The 17,711-nt window shown below is 43.9% G+C and overlaps 1 protein-coding gene across 2 annotated transcripts in view; it reads left to right on the plus strand.

The window, feature by feature from the left end:
• The first annotated feature begins 11,816 nt into the window (after positions 1–11,816).
• olfm1b (olfactomedin 1b) overlaps positions 11,817–17,711 on the plus strand; it is a 17,647-nt gene continuing 11,752 nt past the window's right edge. The window contains exon 1 of one of the 2 annotated variants that reach the window (XM_031860135.1): positions 11,817–12,355. In XM_031860135.1, the coding sequence (XP_031715995.1) occupies positions 12,290–12,355 (66 nt within the window). In that variant the 5' untranslated portion in view covers positions 11,817–12,289. Of the gene's footprint in view, positions 12,356–14,763; positions 17,330–17,711 lie in introns of those variants that run through there. The other variant, XM_031860134.1, reaches the window with a different exon arrangement.

Raw genomic sequence — 17,711 nt, forward strand, 5'->3', positions numbered from 1 at the left:
AACACAAATCTAAATTAGGCAGGAACTCTGTTCACAGACAGCGCTGATATATGAAGACGTCAGTAAGAGACCCACAACTTCCTCCTGTAAAATGAAAAAATATATATATGCCTTGTCAAAAAGCAAGTCTGCAGGGTTGTGTTGATTTACTCCGTTCACTGTGCAGCCTCCTGAAATAATAGAGAGCCAGTGACTTTATAGAGTAATCGTAACAGTTTGACGCCTCAAGCTAGATGAGAGCATATCTGCTGGCATGCTGCATTAATATTTTTTTATTCATTCTTTTGCAAACAAGAATGACCTAGAAAGCATTGTGCAATCAACTGATTCAGTTAATCACAGTGTCTAGTGAATAATCATGTAAGATATGAAACTGCACAAAAAAACATTACAATGTGCCAGCAAATCAATCAACACTCAAGAAATACCTTCTTTTATTTGCTCAAACAGTGACAGATTTTGACACACTTTATGTGACAAAATACTGCTGAAAACCTCGGTTGCTCCTTTAGATACATTTCCAATATTATGTCATCAGTAACTGAAAATTGCACAAGATTGCCTGCACAATGCCCAAATGTCAATGACAATTGTCTGATGTTCTAGCGTGCATGTACTGTAAATAAAAATATTTCTGATTTAACACTTGAACAGCAACGGCTCGTTTGCTTGCTAGCGTCTTCGTTAATCTTTAGAGAGGACAGCTGCATGAGTGTGGTAGCCTGCAGGAATGGGGGAGGGGTGGATGAGTCTGATTGTGTCTTAAGCACATGGGTCTCTCTCTCCATCCCAGTGTTAGTGTGAGATTTCGTGAAGGGGTTAATGCTCCTGTGCACATGCCAACGAGCAAGATGGATGCTTGCTGCTACGCAGGTGTAATTGGATCACGCACCTGCCTCGGGTTTGGTCATTGATCTCTTCCCCTGCAGGCCCCAATATTTAGGGAGGCTGAGCTCCCTATCGATTTTGCTCTCAAACAGATCATGAGACTGTGGACGCACGTGAACATTAATCTGCGGTGCTGCGTGATGGGTCGGCTAACAAGGGCTCAGCCATTCCTTTCAATAGGTGTACACTCGGCATGGCAGCAGCCCTAAATGAGACGTTCATAGCTGCGGTGAAGCTGCTCAATATGAAATTGATAAAACTGCATGTTGACATTTTGCTTTATTAGTATAGCACCGTATTGACACCCCAGGGCTGATAATTGATGATGCAACACAAAGATTAAGAGAAAATAGGGCAGGGAATACCTTCGGATCATGAAAGGTTAATTTTGTCTCTATCTAGGATTATAATGATTTGTTTTTGTGTCTGGGGACGAGCTGTTGAGAAAAGAGCTTTGGGTGGGCTCATTTTGAAAACCACAAAACCACAGCCTGTTGACATTGATTTCAGAATTCATTAGAGTGCCACCTATTCAAAAGTCTCTTTCCATCGTTTGACTGCTCACTTTGTGGTGACTCTGCGCTTATACTATCTCACATTTGAAATAATTATGTGCTCGGGTCTAGGAGAAGAACTTCACTCAATTACTACACATATAAAATACTGCTTTTCTGCAAGATACCATTCAAGTGCAGTCACTAAATATAGACTTTTCGATATAACTTCTAACAACATAATCTAAAGACCGTGTTCGGAAAATAAGGTCAATTTAAGGATTGAACTGCTGTTACATCAGAGAACCAACTAAACATTTTGTTTCATGATCATACTTTTAATGCATCTATTAAAATAAAAACTAAAAAAATAGTAAAGCAGCGTTTTTGAAAGCAAGAGAGTTTTATCCCCTTAGATAACATTTACTTGGCTTTAATGCTTCAATGGCACTCACAAACCCAGGGGACTGCATTGCCTGGGGGGCTTCGGCATCGACAAAGCAAACAGTTAAACAGCATCATTATCATTCATAGAAGCCAGGCAAACTCATTTCATTTTTAATGCATATAGGTGTGTCTCTGTATGTGTGTGGCACAAAGGCGATAAACAAGTCAAAATGAATTACATTTAGATAGGCAGGCTGCTGGCTTTCTGTGAAACTGTGTGTGTGTGTGTGGGTGTGTTTTACCCGTGTTGCGGGGACATAAATATGTTTACACAGTCCCATTGTGGGGACTCGCCTTCCTTATGGGGACAAAATGGGCATCCCCATAAAGTAAATCCTTACATTTTAGGGTGAAGACTTGGTTTAAGGTTACAGCAAGGGTTAGTGTAAATGTAAGTCAATGTAGTGTCCCAAAAAGTCAAGAAAACATGACTGTGTGTTTTCTGACAGTATAGATAAAAGCATTCTGGTGCATTTCACTACATTTTTCTCATAGTAGCTTGACAATACTGGTGTTATATTACTGCACATTGATTCAGTTTTATTATGCATGGATTTTTGTTTTAAAAGCTTGTAGAATGAAAAACAAAAATCTAGATCTCCGCATAGTATTTCCTCACTGTTAGACATGCTATGTGTGTGTGTTGGACCTCTCCACCAGCAAAAGAAACAAATTCGGCAATAGCCATTTCTTTCATATCTGGGAGTTCCACCGGATACTGCTTGATTTCACTCTTTTCAATGATGCTCTTTGACCGGCTGCAGAAGTTGCCTTCGGCACCCAAAGCTGAATTATTACAACCATGATGAATATCGAAAAAATGCAGTGTGGGGTTTTTAACAAGTGCTAATACACGGCGCATTAGGATGATGAATTTCCCCGCCTGGGCATCCTCCAGATACAGCACAAAAAGATGAAAACTATGTTACACACAGAGAAAGAGAGTGAGAGAGGGGAGACATAAATATAACAAATTGGGAAAATACCTGGTTGTCTGAACGTGATTCAAGATGTACTGTTAGAAGAGGTGGACAAAATATTAGGTGAAGTTTATACACTTCAATCCGTTACAACACCACAACGAGCCTCCCTCACACACTCTTTTAAAGAAAAGCAAACATTCTAAGCTTCACAGAGGTGCATTACGTTTGTACAAGTGTTTGTGAGGTTGTAACCACCTCCTGCAGGTACAACTGACATCAACTGTCAAAAACAGACCGAAAAAAGGAAAGAGTTTGCAGATAAAAGCCAGAGCTTCTCTTGGATGTTAGAAAGATTATCCTCTTACAAGACACCGAAGATGCTCTACTCTGTCTGATTCATGGATTGTCTTTCTTTCTACACAGGTTTTTTTTTCTTTTGTTTCTTTTGGTATATATAGCACCCCAGTGTTCAAGCCAATGGAACTCGCAGTTGCCACTTTGAAGTTGTAACACTCACACTGTGATGTCTCAGAGTATCAAATACATCACTATAATCCGAATGCTCCCTTTGATGGGCTTTGGAATAGTGTTTAACTGAATTCCCCGGTGCCAGCGTATAACGTTGACGTAGGAACCCTGAGACGCATTCAAATCACTATTAAACTGAGAGGGCAGATTTTGCTCTCAAGAACAAATCAGACATATTCAGCCTCATAAATCACTGCAAACAGCTTGGCCAAGTTTCCCTCGGACCAACCTTGAATACTAAAGTCACTTTTCTTGTCTACTCATCTCGCCGTTCATTTTCTTGTGGCCCCAGTGCTGTTCAACCAATTTCACTCGCGATGTATAATTGAACAATTTATGTATGAAAGTGTTTCACAGCAGACTCGCAAATCCAATTTCCAGACAATAATAACTCGTGAGATACTGTTTTGCTGAGACAGATCTACCAAATCTTGTGTACTGACTGAGGTTCCAATAAAGCATTCCTCATATATCTTGTAGTGTTGTGGAAATGTTACACTCAATGTCAATAATTAATTCATAGTTAACAGCAGCAAAGCCAAATCGGACCCTGGGGAGGAAAGTGGGGGGCTTCACCAACTGAAATACATTTCGGAGGTAGACGATGGTTGTTGTAATTGTTTTGCCCATGGACTTCAGGTGGGATGACCATCTGCAGAAGCACAGGCTTGGATTTAGAAGCTGTTCACATCAGACTTGTGTCATAGCCGCTTACTGATAATTGATTAGAATAGCCACACTAACTATCTGATGCCCTTCATGCTGTCCAGGCACAGCTAGGAGTAGAGGTCTTTCTCTCCGTGGGCGATTAAAAAGATGACAGAGCTTACCCGGCTGTCCTTAATGAGGGCATTCTCCAGCTGCCCTCGTGGAAGCTCTGGTAACCCCTCAGGTATTTCTCTGTGAATACATATTTAGAATTATGGGTGTCACATCTAATTAGAATAATACAACGCACTCATACTAATAGATCCTACCAACTTTATTACCAACGGAGTCAGAGAAGAAGAGATGGCGTATTCCAGGACTGCGTCCGCTGCCCCTGAGGAGCCTCCTCAACCTCTTCACCTTTTCGTCCTCTGGCAGACTGCTTTGGCTTGGCCCTACAACTCTGCTTTCCTCCCTCTCTTCCTCCTGCACTGCAACATGCCCGGGTGACTTCACCTCAGGTGGCTGATGATGTAGTGTCTGCTGCTGGTCGGGGGTCTGCTGAGGTGGCCGCCCGCTCGGCACCAGCTCTTCACACTCCTGCCCTTCATCGTCCTCTTCATTCCTCTAGTTGCTAGCGTCTAATGGTTTTGGTTGTCAAAAAAACTGAGATACAGAAGGCAAAATGCTCATATGTTCACCAGCTACATTTCTGCAGAAGACAGACAAAACAGGCCTGTACTGGTTGCATACAGTTGTGTCCCAGCTTGACCCATATGACAATGTTGAGAGTGAATCAAAACAATAAAGTTTTTAGCTCATTTTAAAAGCCAAACAATTAGGTAATATATGCTAAAATACACGACATCCTTTCACATATATGGAATCATTTCTTCCATTGTTAATCTAAAAATATCGATTACATCAATTTCAAACACAACATGGTGACATGTACAGCTTTTGCAAAGTACTATCAAAAATCAATGATATTGTTTGCACACTTTAACAGCTGTAGCCTACACAGTTACAGTAACAAGCATTTGAATGAGGGTTAAACTACACTGCATTGACCTTCAAGACAAAACATTGTGAAGAAATCAGTAGCCCATCAACGCTATTATTCGAGGACACGCAGAAGGTGAGGCATTGCTGCGAGCTTATGCGGCGTAATAACGACATTCACAAATCTGGCAACCCAGTAGGGTGAAAAGCACATTGCTGAGATGCAGCTCCGTCCTCTAACTACTGATCTGGCAACTGACGGCATCATCGTATAATTATCTCTGACATGAATACAACAACCATGCAGAGTTGCTACGTGTGATGAGCAAACAAAGGATGGTACCGTATGACAGAAATACTAACGTAAAGAACAACCTGTCCTTCTCCTCTACATACTCTCTTCTGTCTCTTGTTTTGCTTGTCCATCAGTCCGTCTCCTGCTGCATTTTCTCCTATTTTTTCTTTCTCCCAGCTGTCTCCCATTTTCTGTCAATGTCCCTCTGTGCATGTCTGCAGCATCGTTCTGGCATGGCCTACATAACCTCTGGTCATCTATTTTGTATATAGCTGATGCATTATGATGCATGGATCTCTAAGACAGAGGGGTCCCTCCAGGGGCTGTGAGCGGCGGTATGTCACTAAAACACGCACACACACACACACACACACACACCCACCCACACTCACAGACAAGCATAAATCAGAGCCATAGCAGTCATTTGCTGACATGTGCCCCCCAGCAACAACACACGCAGACAGCACTGCAGCCTATTCAGGGGCAGACAAACATGGAGAGAGACCGCACCGTCTGAGTGATGATAATATCTCGGCACAGAACACTGGGTGTAGTAAAGAATAAATGGAACGGATAATTAAGAGATGAAGGAAGAAATACACAAACCTTAGTTTTAATAGAGGGTTGAAGCAGCTGAACGGACACAGTGGAAAACAAATAGGCTAATAAAGTGACATTGAAACCTTCTATACCCATACGGTCACTCAACTGTAAATACGTTTGACAATGTGGTTGTGGGCAGCATGCGTGTACCAGGCCGGATATACAACCTTGAATAAAAGAGCATCTACAGCAAATGTGTCGCACAGTGAATGTGTCTGGATCTTTCTGGATTGGGTCTGTTTCTGGCTGAAGGTGTAGGCGTGACGTGCATAACATTTGTCAATTTAGGATTTTGTGCCGTTGTTGTAAATGTCTGCATTAGTCAAATCAAAGTACTTAGTCTGTGAATCAAAGGCAGGGCCTGAGGGCCGGCCTGTAGGCTTCTCCACCCTGCAGCCTTGAGTTGCCTGTGTTTACCGGAGCAAACTGTGTGGGCTCGGCAACACCCAAAGCGACCTACACCACCTACAGAACGCTCTCGGAAACGTCTCCATCATCCGCCTAAACACCTGCAGCTGTACAAAATATGGATTCAGGGGCAGGAGGAGGCCAAACTTGAATCGCTACACCCCGTGCTTCCCCCCTTAGTTACTGTACTCTGTTCTTGAATGGCACATATGCAGTGTATACAGTTATAAGGGTGGCAGATTTACCACTCAAAATTCCTACAAATTTATGAAACATTTCACACAGAGGTAGACAAAAGCAAGCTGTTTATTTCTAGCCAGACACTGACAATTCTACCAACTGTCCCTGGCATATTATATTTTAGCTGGGTTGTCACAAACCATCTAGGTACTGTAGCTAATTCGTTACCTCCATGACTAAAACGTTGTGTCCGTTAGCTTGTTTTAAAACTGCAATCCTAAACTTAATATTATTGGTACCTCTAAAATCCCACGTGGCCCCGGCCTGGACCCCCATTTGAAATGGTTTAGAGCCGCCTCTGTATACAGGTGTACCTAATGAAGTGTGAAATGTAACATTAGCAATGTAATGCAACCCAATACAATAGCTCCGCTATGGATTCTACTTTTATACAGATTCTACTTTTTCAGTTTTTGTACACGCCGTCAGAAGAGTAATAGTTCTACTTTGTGTTCATTACTGAGGTCGTAGTGGGTGGTGGTGGTGTACTGGAGTACAAGATATTCTGCCCCTCTCATGTATGTAAATGAGTTAGCCAAAATATTAAAACATCACCTTCCCACGGGGGCCTCTCTTTCCTCACGGGCACGGATGCTTTGTTTGCTAAGGATATTATTACACATTCATACTTGCTTACGTGACTGACTGCTGACTTCCACGTTTGTGCTGTTTGATATTTTTATGACATATGACAGAGCTGTTGAATTAAATCAGATTGTACAAGTGTACCGAATAGAGTGCCACAGCTAGTTCGCCTGCTATTGTTTGCAGCTTAAGTTAGAGCAGACAAACTCACCGTTCAACCAAATTCTCACACTTTTGCTATTGTATTTTTGTTTTGGAAAGGCTATATAAACCCACCATTGTCCAAACTCTTTGAATAATAAGATCTTGTGCCCCCTTGTGCACCACTTCAACATGTGGGGAAATACAAAGCTTGATCTGCCGTGACTAGTTACGGTTGCTAAGCTATGATTGGGTGATTACTGCTCATGGGATGGAATTCAGCAAATTGTCAATTGCAGAAATGTCTTAAAACTGTTCAGTGTTCTGTCGGCTGCATTTATCGAGATATTAGTCCATCCTTAAAGAAGGAAAGTCGCCAATTCTGTGATGGACGAGGTTAGGGCATGGATGTTAGATGTTAATGATCTAATTTGTCTCTGTGATTCCGAACTTCCCATAAAGCTTTAATGATTTTTGGATGTGGTGATTGGAGGGGCCGTTATGTGTTTGACTTCATCCCGACATCGACGTAAATGGCTCTTGAATTGCTCTAACAGGGTGTCTGGTGACATTACCATCCTGCAGTATGGGAGCGGTATTTGCCTCTCTGTGTGCACCTGATGCTGTAAACACGGTCTAATATCCCTCAGCTGGTATACAATCATGCAGAGCAATCATCTGAACTAATGTGTCACGGTAGATGGCTGCCTGTATCGCTCCAGAGCTAGAACCATGTTTAACATCTGGCATCTGACAGCCAGCGTCAAAGGCTGCATTTTTGGATTTCACATGGATCTGCCCGGATGAAGATAAATGAGTGAAAACTGATTCATTCCACCACACTTTTTCAATTGCAGTAATCCGGAATTTACATTCTTTGTGCCAGAATATTTATCTTTGTCTAATGGATATCTCCAGTTTCTGAAAGGCTGCCCTGCCATAAATGCCAGCTATACATGAATCTCAATAAGTGCAGAGGCGTTGGTTCTATTCAAGTGATAGTTTGTTCTCACCACTACTTGTCATTTGTCAAGATAGATAGGAGAAAGATGTTTTCATCCTGGCTCCCCTCTTGCACTCTGCTTTTTTTCATTTCCTCATCTCCTTCCTCCTCCTCCCTCTCCTCTTCATTCTCTGTACAACACTGGGGCATTTTTTTCCTCGCAAGGTCTGAAGGCTGAATGCCCATAGAGTTGTTATCCAATGCATTTATACTGACTTGAGATCAACACACAGTGGGCTGTTAATTCATCTCCCTTTAAGTGCAGAACAGATCAAGGTCCTGGACCCATACAGACCAAGTCGGCAGCGCACTGAATGAACGGAGCATTGCTGAGCTACAACAGACGAGTGAAATATATCTTTGATAGCCATCTTTAGCATCAAATCTGCAGAGAGCAGAGGGACAGAAAGTGATGAAAGGGGGAAGTAATGGCAGCGTGCCTGAGAGGAAAGACACACATTCTATTGGGACCTAAATTTAAACCGGAGCTCTTTTACTCACTTTCCCTGCGTCTCTTTCACTCACTCACACACACACACACACACACACACACTGTACACTCGCGAAACACTGGGAGAAGAAAACAACTCAATTGGCGAAAGAACTGGGCCTCTCTCAAACGAAAAGAAATTTTGGATGGTTTAATCAATTTTCCTGTGAAACTCGGAAACATATATGCCAAATCTCATCTTTTTAGTACATTCTTCAAGCAAAAAAGGAAGCAAAGAGAGTGAGAGGAAGTGTGTGTGTGTGTGTGTGTGAATGGGAGTGTACAGTCTTAGTCGCCATACAAATTCAATGCTACTTCACAGAGCGTTAATGCAGCACATACATTTTACGCGGTGACTTCCCCTCCGATGCACCTGCAATGGAGACAATTTAAATACATCTGCATGCAAACAAGACAATCCAGCAATTTGCATTTTGAGCTCAACGGGTAGGAAATAAATCTCGAGGAGGAACATCCATACGAGCGGCCACATTAAATCAACACCCCCGCTCAGCTTTGCTAGTTTGGACAGCTTTTTCACTGAATTATTCCAAATCACAGTGGCGCTCCATTGTCTCCTATTTCCTGTGTTGATCACTTGTTCACCACTGTCCTCGTCACAATCCTCGGACTGCTATAGCATCAGTCGACTAGGAAGCGAGGAGACACATTAACCAAACCTGTCGTCTTAATTGGATTTTTTGTTTTCGCAAAAACTGCAAGGTAAAAATGTGCCAAGATCCGCGACGTAGTAATTAATCTAACTGTAGCCGAGTGTCTTCTCTCCAATCAATAAACATCCAAACGCAAACAAACACGCATGCACGGTGCCTTTCCTGTTCTTCTTTGCAACTCTTTATAACAGAATCAGCTCATCAGTCGTGATGGAAGGGACTGCTGTGCTTAGTGGTGGTATCCACAGTGGCTCCATGCAACAGAGACAAACTTTAATATCGGCCAAAGTCCCGGTGAGAGGTGTCTCCTGCTGTCCAGTGTGTGGGCTGTGTGTACCACCACGCAGAGAAAGGCTCCTACCGACAAAACAAATGGTCCTCTTTTTGTCGGCAGTGTTCCACATTCGTTACTCATAGATCCCGTTCCCTTGCCCCACAATCTGTGCATGTGTGCGTTCAGCGCTTGATGGAAAGCATCACGGGAGTTGCAAACACAATCAGACGCACGCGAAGCACCTCACTACCCTGAAAATCACCAGAGCTTGAAAACCTGTCCTCAGTTTGACCTTGCTTTGCTCCTTTCAGGTGCACAGACTGGCCAAAAGAATCTGCTAACAGACAAATGAGAGTCTGCATTCAAGAATACAGATATGAACTTGGCCCGGTTCCATTACCGAGGTGATTTGTGCATCTTGGTGCCACCAGAAGAGAATTCATTTCAGCTGAGAGTCTATCTACAGGCCACGGGGCTATTAGCGTATAATGTGGTTCAGACAGTCACAGGCAGGCAGGAGCAGAGCAGCCTCAGACCCACGTGACCTCCCAATTAAGAGCCTTTTGTTGACATTCACAGTGGTGCTGTACCGCCCTCACAGAGTGCCTGTATCAGTATTCTACATGAGGCATAAAGCATACTGATAACATCACTGGATCTATAAGGGGACCAGGCATTTATATTAAGGATAAAGGATACATTTGTTAGGAACAAAATGCAATTTGTCCCATCCTCACAGATGCAACGATATCAACATGAAGGTGAGGGAGATGTCAGTCAAATACTGTACTTGCTCACACAGTCCTGAAGAGGTCTAATCATGCAAACACAATAAGAGTAATCATCGTAATGACTCTACCCTCGGCCTAATTCCGATTCTTTATTTTCAGGTGGAGAGTAACGCATTCAAGTACACTGGAGCACTAGAGCATTTTGAGTGTTCTTCTTTATACTTCTTTACATTTCAGATAGGAATACTTTTTATCCGTCAAATTCAATTGGCAGGTTCTGTGAAGATTACGATTTTACATACCCCTGATGAAACATATAAAATGCTCACATATTAATGCATTATGTTAGGGACAATTTCTATGATTAATCGGGAGAAGAGTCAAAGTTTTCAATCTATGTCAATAAACAGAGCCTTGAGAGAATCAACGTTATTGTCTTTAGTGCTTGCAAGCAGGAGAACGTTTCAACAGACACGTATTTCAGTGTACAGCAGAAAGGCTTCAACAAAGTCTCAGACGTCTCGTCATTTTATGCCTGCAAAGCCCCCTCCTCCGAGGTAAATCATCCATAAGAGAACGGGTATTCAGACATGGGCTGTTTTGATCCGCTCAAAGGTCTGGTTCCTGCCAGGACATAACAAACATGACATCAGGTTCATTAGCCTTTCTGTTCTTCTGTGAGAGCAAAAGACACACAAGACATCAAGTTCACTGCTAAATGATGAACTACTTCTGCAGGGATCTGCTGTGTCATTGTCAGAGAGTGTTCAAAACATATTTTCCCATTACAATTAGTATCATAATCAAATGATATAATAGGTATTATATCCAATGATGTGATATAACAGGAGCCACCCAAGACTTTTGATACTTCGTACAGATCGCTATACAGTTATGAATGCATGTCGTTGACCTGTAATGTACTGTTTTTATAGTGTTGACTTGTACCGCTATACTTTGACTGAAGTAGAAGATCTCAATACTTCTTCCACCACTGATTTTAAAACTTTGTCAAACTAACTACAACTCCAAGCCCCCAAAACGTCAACGTTGGCTCCAGAAAAATGTAGTTTTCACAGTTTATAATACTGACCATAAGGATTTTTTTTGAGATGCATCTTTTCTTACTTTTTTTCAAGAAGATGACATCATTTTGGAAGGAATACTCCAGAACATCAAGACAAAGTGATATGTGGCAGCATTTCTTTTTACATACGGTAATGCATATTAGGCACTTAAGATTAATCAGTACATTGCTGCTTCATCTTGTGTATTTTCATGAAGATAGCATTTTTTTTTTAAATTAAAAACTTATGTTGACTTGGCAATTTGTTCTTTTTTTTGTTGTTATACTAGTTTACAGCAAACCATCCTGGCGAGGCATTTCTCCTCCTGTGCGCCTGCCAATTTAAATCTCCCTCTCTTGGCGATGCTACTTCCGTTTTCAGCATGCTACAGCGCCGTCACTCTCGTTTTTTTCCTCCTCCATCGAGAGCTTACACGGGCAGCTTAAGGCGGGGAGGTAAACTTTTGGCAATATCAGAGTGAAGGTTCTATAGCGGTGTGCCCGAACAGTGTCTGCGCGTCTTCAGCTCAACGCTCATCGCAGTCCGTCGCAGCGAGAAATAAAGTGCGGCCACGGAGGACCGAAGGGGAGAGGCACCGAAGATAGAGGCTCCCGATATGAAATGAATATGCACAGAGACGATTCCGTGGAACCGATCCGTCGCTATCTGCCACTGGGTTGCTGAGGGACCAAATATTAATAATAACAATAGTGTTAAAGAGAGAGAGACAGAACCGAGACTCGCAACGCAAAAGAGAGCCGGGAGGAGAGGACCGCTGTGCCGGGGGGGACGCGAAGGGACTCGATCTGCATGTGAGACCGCTGGTCCACACACACCGGAGGCAAGAGATGCAGCCTGCGAGCAAGCTCCTGAGTCTGGTTCTCCTCGTCTTCATGGGCACAGAACTCACCCAAGTAGGTTTTTTTTTGTGTGTGTTTTTTTTTTAACGCCATTTTCCACATCCTGTGTTAAAAGCTAAAAAGCTGGCGGTTAATTGGCTTCAGATCCACGGAGAGATTACCCGCTTACCTCGCGTAACGGGTCCCCGTGAATTAGCCCTCTACCCCCTGCTTAAACAGATTAACGGGTGGGATTACATGATGTGAATGCATTGTGCTTGACGGGCGCGGACAGATCCAGCAGAGCCCCGTGCGGTAACCCCCCCCCCCCCCCCCCCACCACCACCGACGGGGATGACAAACCGGCCAGATAGAGAGGGGGGAATTATTGCATGATCTGTCAGTTCTCTCATTAGCAAATGGTCAGATTAATCAACTGCAGGGCTTTTTTTTTTTTGCCTGATACAATATGTTGCCTGTAGCTTTCTCTAAAAAGGCCACTGTTGAATCATGGGCTCCACAATCAAATGCAGTGTCTCACAGAAGGTGTTTGGAGCATGCTCAATGACCACAGTGTGACTTACTGTTTCCCTCTGGGGGGGGGAGAGAACATTTAGTCCAACAATGTAAAGCTACCCAGCTCAGCATAGTAAACAAATTTACCGGTCAATAAAATGCATCTCTGTGATCCTTTACTGGAACTAGTAATTACTTCCTGCTCTCTGAAAGGCCATTTCCAGCAATACATATCATAGTTACTGTAGCATTAAGCTGTTGCCTTTATACATCCTCACAGACAGTGTTATGATGGGGGAGAGAATTTATTAATCACCAGGCCCTGCCACCACCGGATTGAAGAATTTGACGATTTAATTGCCCATGCTCGAACACAGAGTCACATTTCATTTGCCTCTCTCTGTTGTGTGAATCCAATTGTGTTTGGTAATTGGAGACTTGCAAACTAAAAATCTAATCTGACACAGAGGTATCAATAAATGCTTCTCTTTTCCCAGAGTATCTGTAATATACTCTGAGAGACAAACTCAATAAAATGTGTTAGAAGTAGGCTGCTGCAAACCCTGCTGGCCCTGATAACCAATGTGTTAGAATATTGATGTAATATTACCTTGAAACAACTGTGCCAGCAATATTTATTTCAGCAAATGCATGAGAACTGTCGGCGTGCTGTGAGCGGAACCATTTTTCATTACACACAGTTGTCGCCGGTGCCCTTTTATCTCCCCGTAGACTGAAGCATCACATGTGTGTGCCTGTAATCTGAACTGGACATGAGTAGTGCAGCCGGATAGAGGGCACACAAATGCTGACACGATGGCACATTGGGGCTATGTGCACTGATTGATGGAAGCCATCGGCCGGAGGAGGGAGGAACAGAGAGCGTGTTTCAATTTGTCTTTCATGACAGTCGGGTTTCGGGTCAGGGGGGCCCCCCACGTTATGGTGACAGTGCTTCTCTGGTGGCCCTAGAGCTTGTGTTCATCCGTTTGAAGGTAAGTCGATGTAAGTCCACAGCCGCTCCCCTTTCCAGGAGAGCAGAAACACCAGAGACACTGACAGGCTCTATTTATACGGCCTCTGCTGGAGAAACCCACAGTACATCTCACTGTAGGAAGGCCAGCCCTCTGCACATCTCATCTCTGTTTGAAGACAGATATAAAAGAAAGTGAGAGGTGTATCCAGAGACAGAGAGATTGAGAACCTTTTTTTATTGCCGGATTACTCATGGGCACGGCCCATGACCTTTTCTGCTGAACAATGACGCTCTCTTCATGACCACATGAAGAAACCTCGCTTCAAAAGTCTCACGCAGTTTCAAACGGCGTGGAGGGCAGCTGCCGCTCTTTCTCTCAACATCTGGCCGAGGGAGCATGGAGCCGCCTGATTAGTAGGCCGCGCTCCTCTTTAATTCCACCTCTATCCCCACCGCTGAAGGATTTCACCCCATCGCTTGGTGTCCTCTCGCAGAGAAGAATAGTGAGCAGCCAGAGCGGCATCTGTTCCTCACCTAGTGGGCTCCCACATGACTTCGGGCCCACATCCTAAAGCATCTTCGCAGACACCTGACAACACAGATGGCACCGTGCAACCCACATACCACAGCACAAACAATCGTCGTGCAAAAAGGTTAACGTTCGTATGCATGCACAATCAAGAATGCATGTATTGTTGCATTAAAGAAATCGCTTCCAATTCACATGAATCAATTCAGTCTAACACGCCTAATGCTGAAACTATAAGGGCTCCAGCGAGGGGATCATTTAGAAACAAGTTAGTGGGATTTTAAATGTATGAAAGCATAGGAATCAATCCGGGGTTTTTTTTTATGTGAGAAACTGAGATGGAGTTGAGCTGAATTGCAATACGCGTGGCAGCTGGGGTTGAAGCTATTTATTATTCAGTATGGTTGGTGAAGCAAGTGGAGAGAGAGGGAGAGAGAGAGAGAGAGAGAGAGGGAGAGAGAGAGAGAGAGAGAGCGGGAGAGAGAGAGAGGCAGAGGAGGAGTAGGTGGAGATACGGTGCATTTTGTGGTTCACTTGCAGGCTGGAAATGTGATTTTTCGCAATACTGTTTAAGCATTTATTGCATTGGATACTAAGTGTGTCAATGTGGTTATCCTACTGTACTGTCCAAACACCTGTTCGCTATGATGCAATAGAGTGAAAAAGCCCAGTCAGAAATACTAATAGAGCTTTTATTATATTATAAAGATGCTTTCTTGCCCCTCCAGACAACTTTCACTTATACCTTAAATCACAATTTTCGTCCTTTTTTAAAGAGAAAATAACTTTGACGGCATACCTACAGCACACAGCACCACAAGTTGTTCTCTTACAGTTACCATATCATTTGAACAACACCTCTCTTACAACGTCCTATTTATGCAAGGTTTTTATATCAGACCGTGTAACTGATCATTGTGCGAGTGTTGCTTTTGAGATCTTGTATGCAGAAAAACAGATCAATCCTTCTTCGGGGCAGCTACTAATGAGTGGTTTTAAATGACAAATGTCTCTATAAATAGTGGGTGATTGATTGATTTCTTTCTTTCTTTCATTGACTCAGTGCACCTGTGGCGTTCCTCCTGCAGCTGCCGTATTAAATACTGACTTTGTGTTAGAGGTGGGAGCAAAGCTTTTGATCATTTGCTTCACCGCCATTAAAACGGAATGGGATCCACGCCTGGGAGGCTTAGAAGACTAACTGTACCCTCTTGAAGGCTATGTGATTAGAGGGCGCTGCGCTGCACTGAGCGGCACCATATTAACACCAGACTATAGAATGGACTCTGGACAGCGGTGCACAGCGGTGAGCTGACCCCAGCCGATGCTTCAAAGTAATCTGTGGAGCCATCAACTACTGCAAGCTCTCACCTCAAAGGTCATAAAGAAGTGGGAGAGGCAGGGAGAGAGAGGCAGGGGGGGGGGCGATACGGAGGTGCAGTGAGTGCCGACTGTCTCTCCGTCTGTCTTTCAGTTTACCAGAAAAATGCATTATGGAGCTGACAGAAATAGTTGTGGACGCAGAGCCACTCATGCTATTCTGGAGACCTCATGTATCATGCAGTTCTGCAATTTAGGCCGTCATCTGGAGTCTGGCCTCTGGCCCTGATGACAACTCAGTTATATTTGAGAGATATTATTATTTACACAATTAGCGCAATTAAACTGCACTCTATAATGCAGTTATAACCCGTTTTGACTCTAATAATAACCATGCATTCAGTGCATAAACGTAATGTAAACTCATTGGAAATCGACAAGTGTCTTTAAAAATAAATAAATGTAGGCCTACATATATAATCTTTGCACATTTTGTGCCGCGTCCTTGCATTTTAAAAGCGCCTCTTTTGATTTCGGCAACGCCCAAATCAGCTACACGATGGCGCCAGAGTCACGCGAATGAAATATATAAAAAAGCCCACCCTCTGTTGGAGCTCAAGGCATCCGGTTACCCATCAATAAAACATAACCCCGAGTTCTCGCACCCCTCTGTCCCTGAGATGCGACATTCTGCACACGCGGTTTTTGTTTGTTTGTCGTGTGTACTTTGACATGTGACTTTGCAGTGGTTGCATCACTGTGATGTGCATGTTTTAATTTGAATGAGCTTTACCGCGCATGATCCGGAGCACGTTTGCCTCTATGATGGAGAGCCTCCTCTCCTGATGGGGCAGCGGAGAAAGACATGTCACCGTCCGCTGTGAAATAATCCCTCAGCATCATTGTCGGCCGACCTCAGCCGCACTGCTCATTGTCATTCCCTCTTGGGGGGGCAGTCAGTGTCGGGCAGCTGTGAGCGAATCAGGTGCAATCCCAGATATTACCACGTACAGACCCCAACCTGGCTGACATCATTGCGTCTGGCGGTGTAGATAGATCCGTAGTACCTCCTCCTTCCTCCTCTCATCCATTCGGACCCGCCTCTGTATGTGTAGTCAGTGGCACTTAATCACAGAGCTCACTCAAGGCAGGAGGCGGACCGTCGGGCGTGAACCAAATAGTAACGGTGAACCGGAGAGGCAGCAGTGCGCGGGACAACGCATGCAGAGCAGCTATCCAAAAGACGCTTCCAGCTCTCGGGGTTTTTTTTTTCCTGTTCTTTATCCTCCTCTGGAGCAAGTGTTGCAGTTTTTCTTTTCTCCGTCCCGAGCCCCCTTTTACGTTCAGGTCGTCTCTTTCGCGTCCGACTCGTTCGTCGCCAGTGCTTCGTCGGAGATGTCCAAAAAAAGACCAGCCGAGCCGGAGTCCCGGGTGAAACAGCAAGCCGCTCTGGGCAACATGACTCGCCTACCTTGTTTCTCACCGGAGGAATCTGTAGAATGAAAACGGCTTAAAAAAAAATTTAAAAAATTGAATAAAGTCCAAGCAGCGCGCAAAGATGTCGGTTCCTTTGCTGAAAATCGGCGTCGTGCTCAGCACCATGGCGATGATTACCAACTGGATGTCGCAGACCCTCCCCTCTCTGGTGGGGCTTAATACTACCAAGCTCACGGCGGCACAGGGAGGGTACCCAGACCGGAGCACAGGAGTAAGTGTGCAAGTTTCGCATATTTCCTGCGGATGGTTGAGGGTTTTATTTTCCTCCTGAATGAATGTTGCAATTACATTTCAATTGAAACATAAGAGTGCCAACCATATGTGTGCTTTGGTTCATAATTAATGATGCGCTCTGCTGGACGCATGCAAAAGTGGGGGAAAAAAAGAGACTTGGAGAGGCATCATAGATATCTTCTTGCGTCTGATGTTTCTCCAGCCACCACTGGGCTGCTGTCCCTGTCGATATGAGTAGCCTGCACTAAGTGGAAAGTTGTCAGTCGGTTCTTTTTTCTTCTTCTCTGGTATTGCTACAAATAAGAGATCCACGGTAGAGTATTAACCGACCGACATGAGAAATTTCCAGGCAGTTTCTT

The sequence above is a fragment of the Anarrhichthys ocellatus genome, unplaced genomic scaffold (genome assembly GCF_004355925.1).
Source record: "Anarrhichthys ocellatus isolate YVR2014 unplaced genomic scaffold, GSC_Weel_1.0 scaffold23, whole genome shotgun sequence".
In the NCBI taxonomy this organism is placed as follows: Eukaryota; Metazoa; Chordata; class Actinopteri; order Perciformes; family Anarhichadidae; genus Anarrhichthys; species Anarrhichthys ocellatus.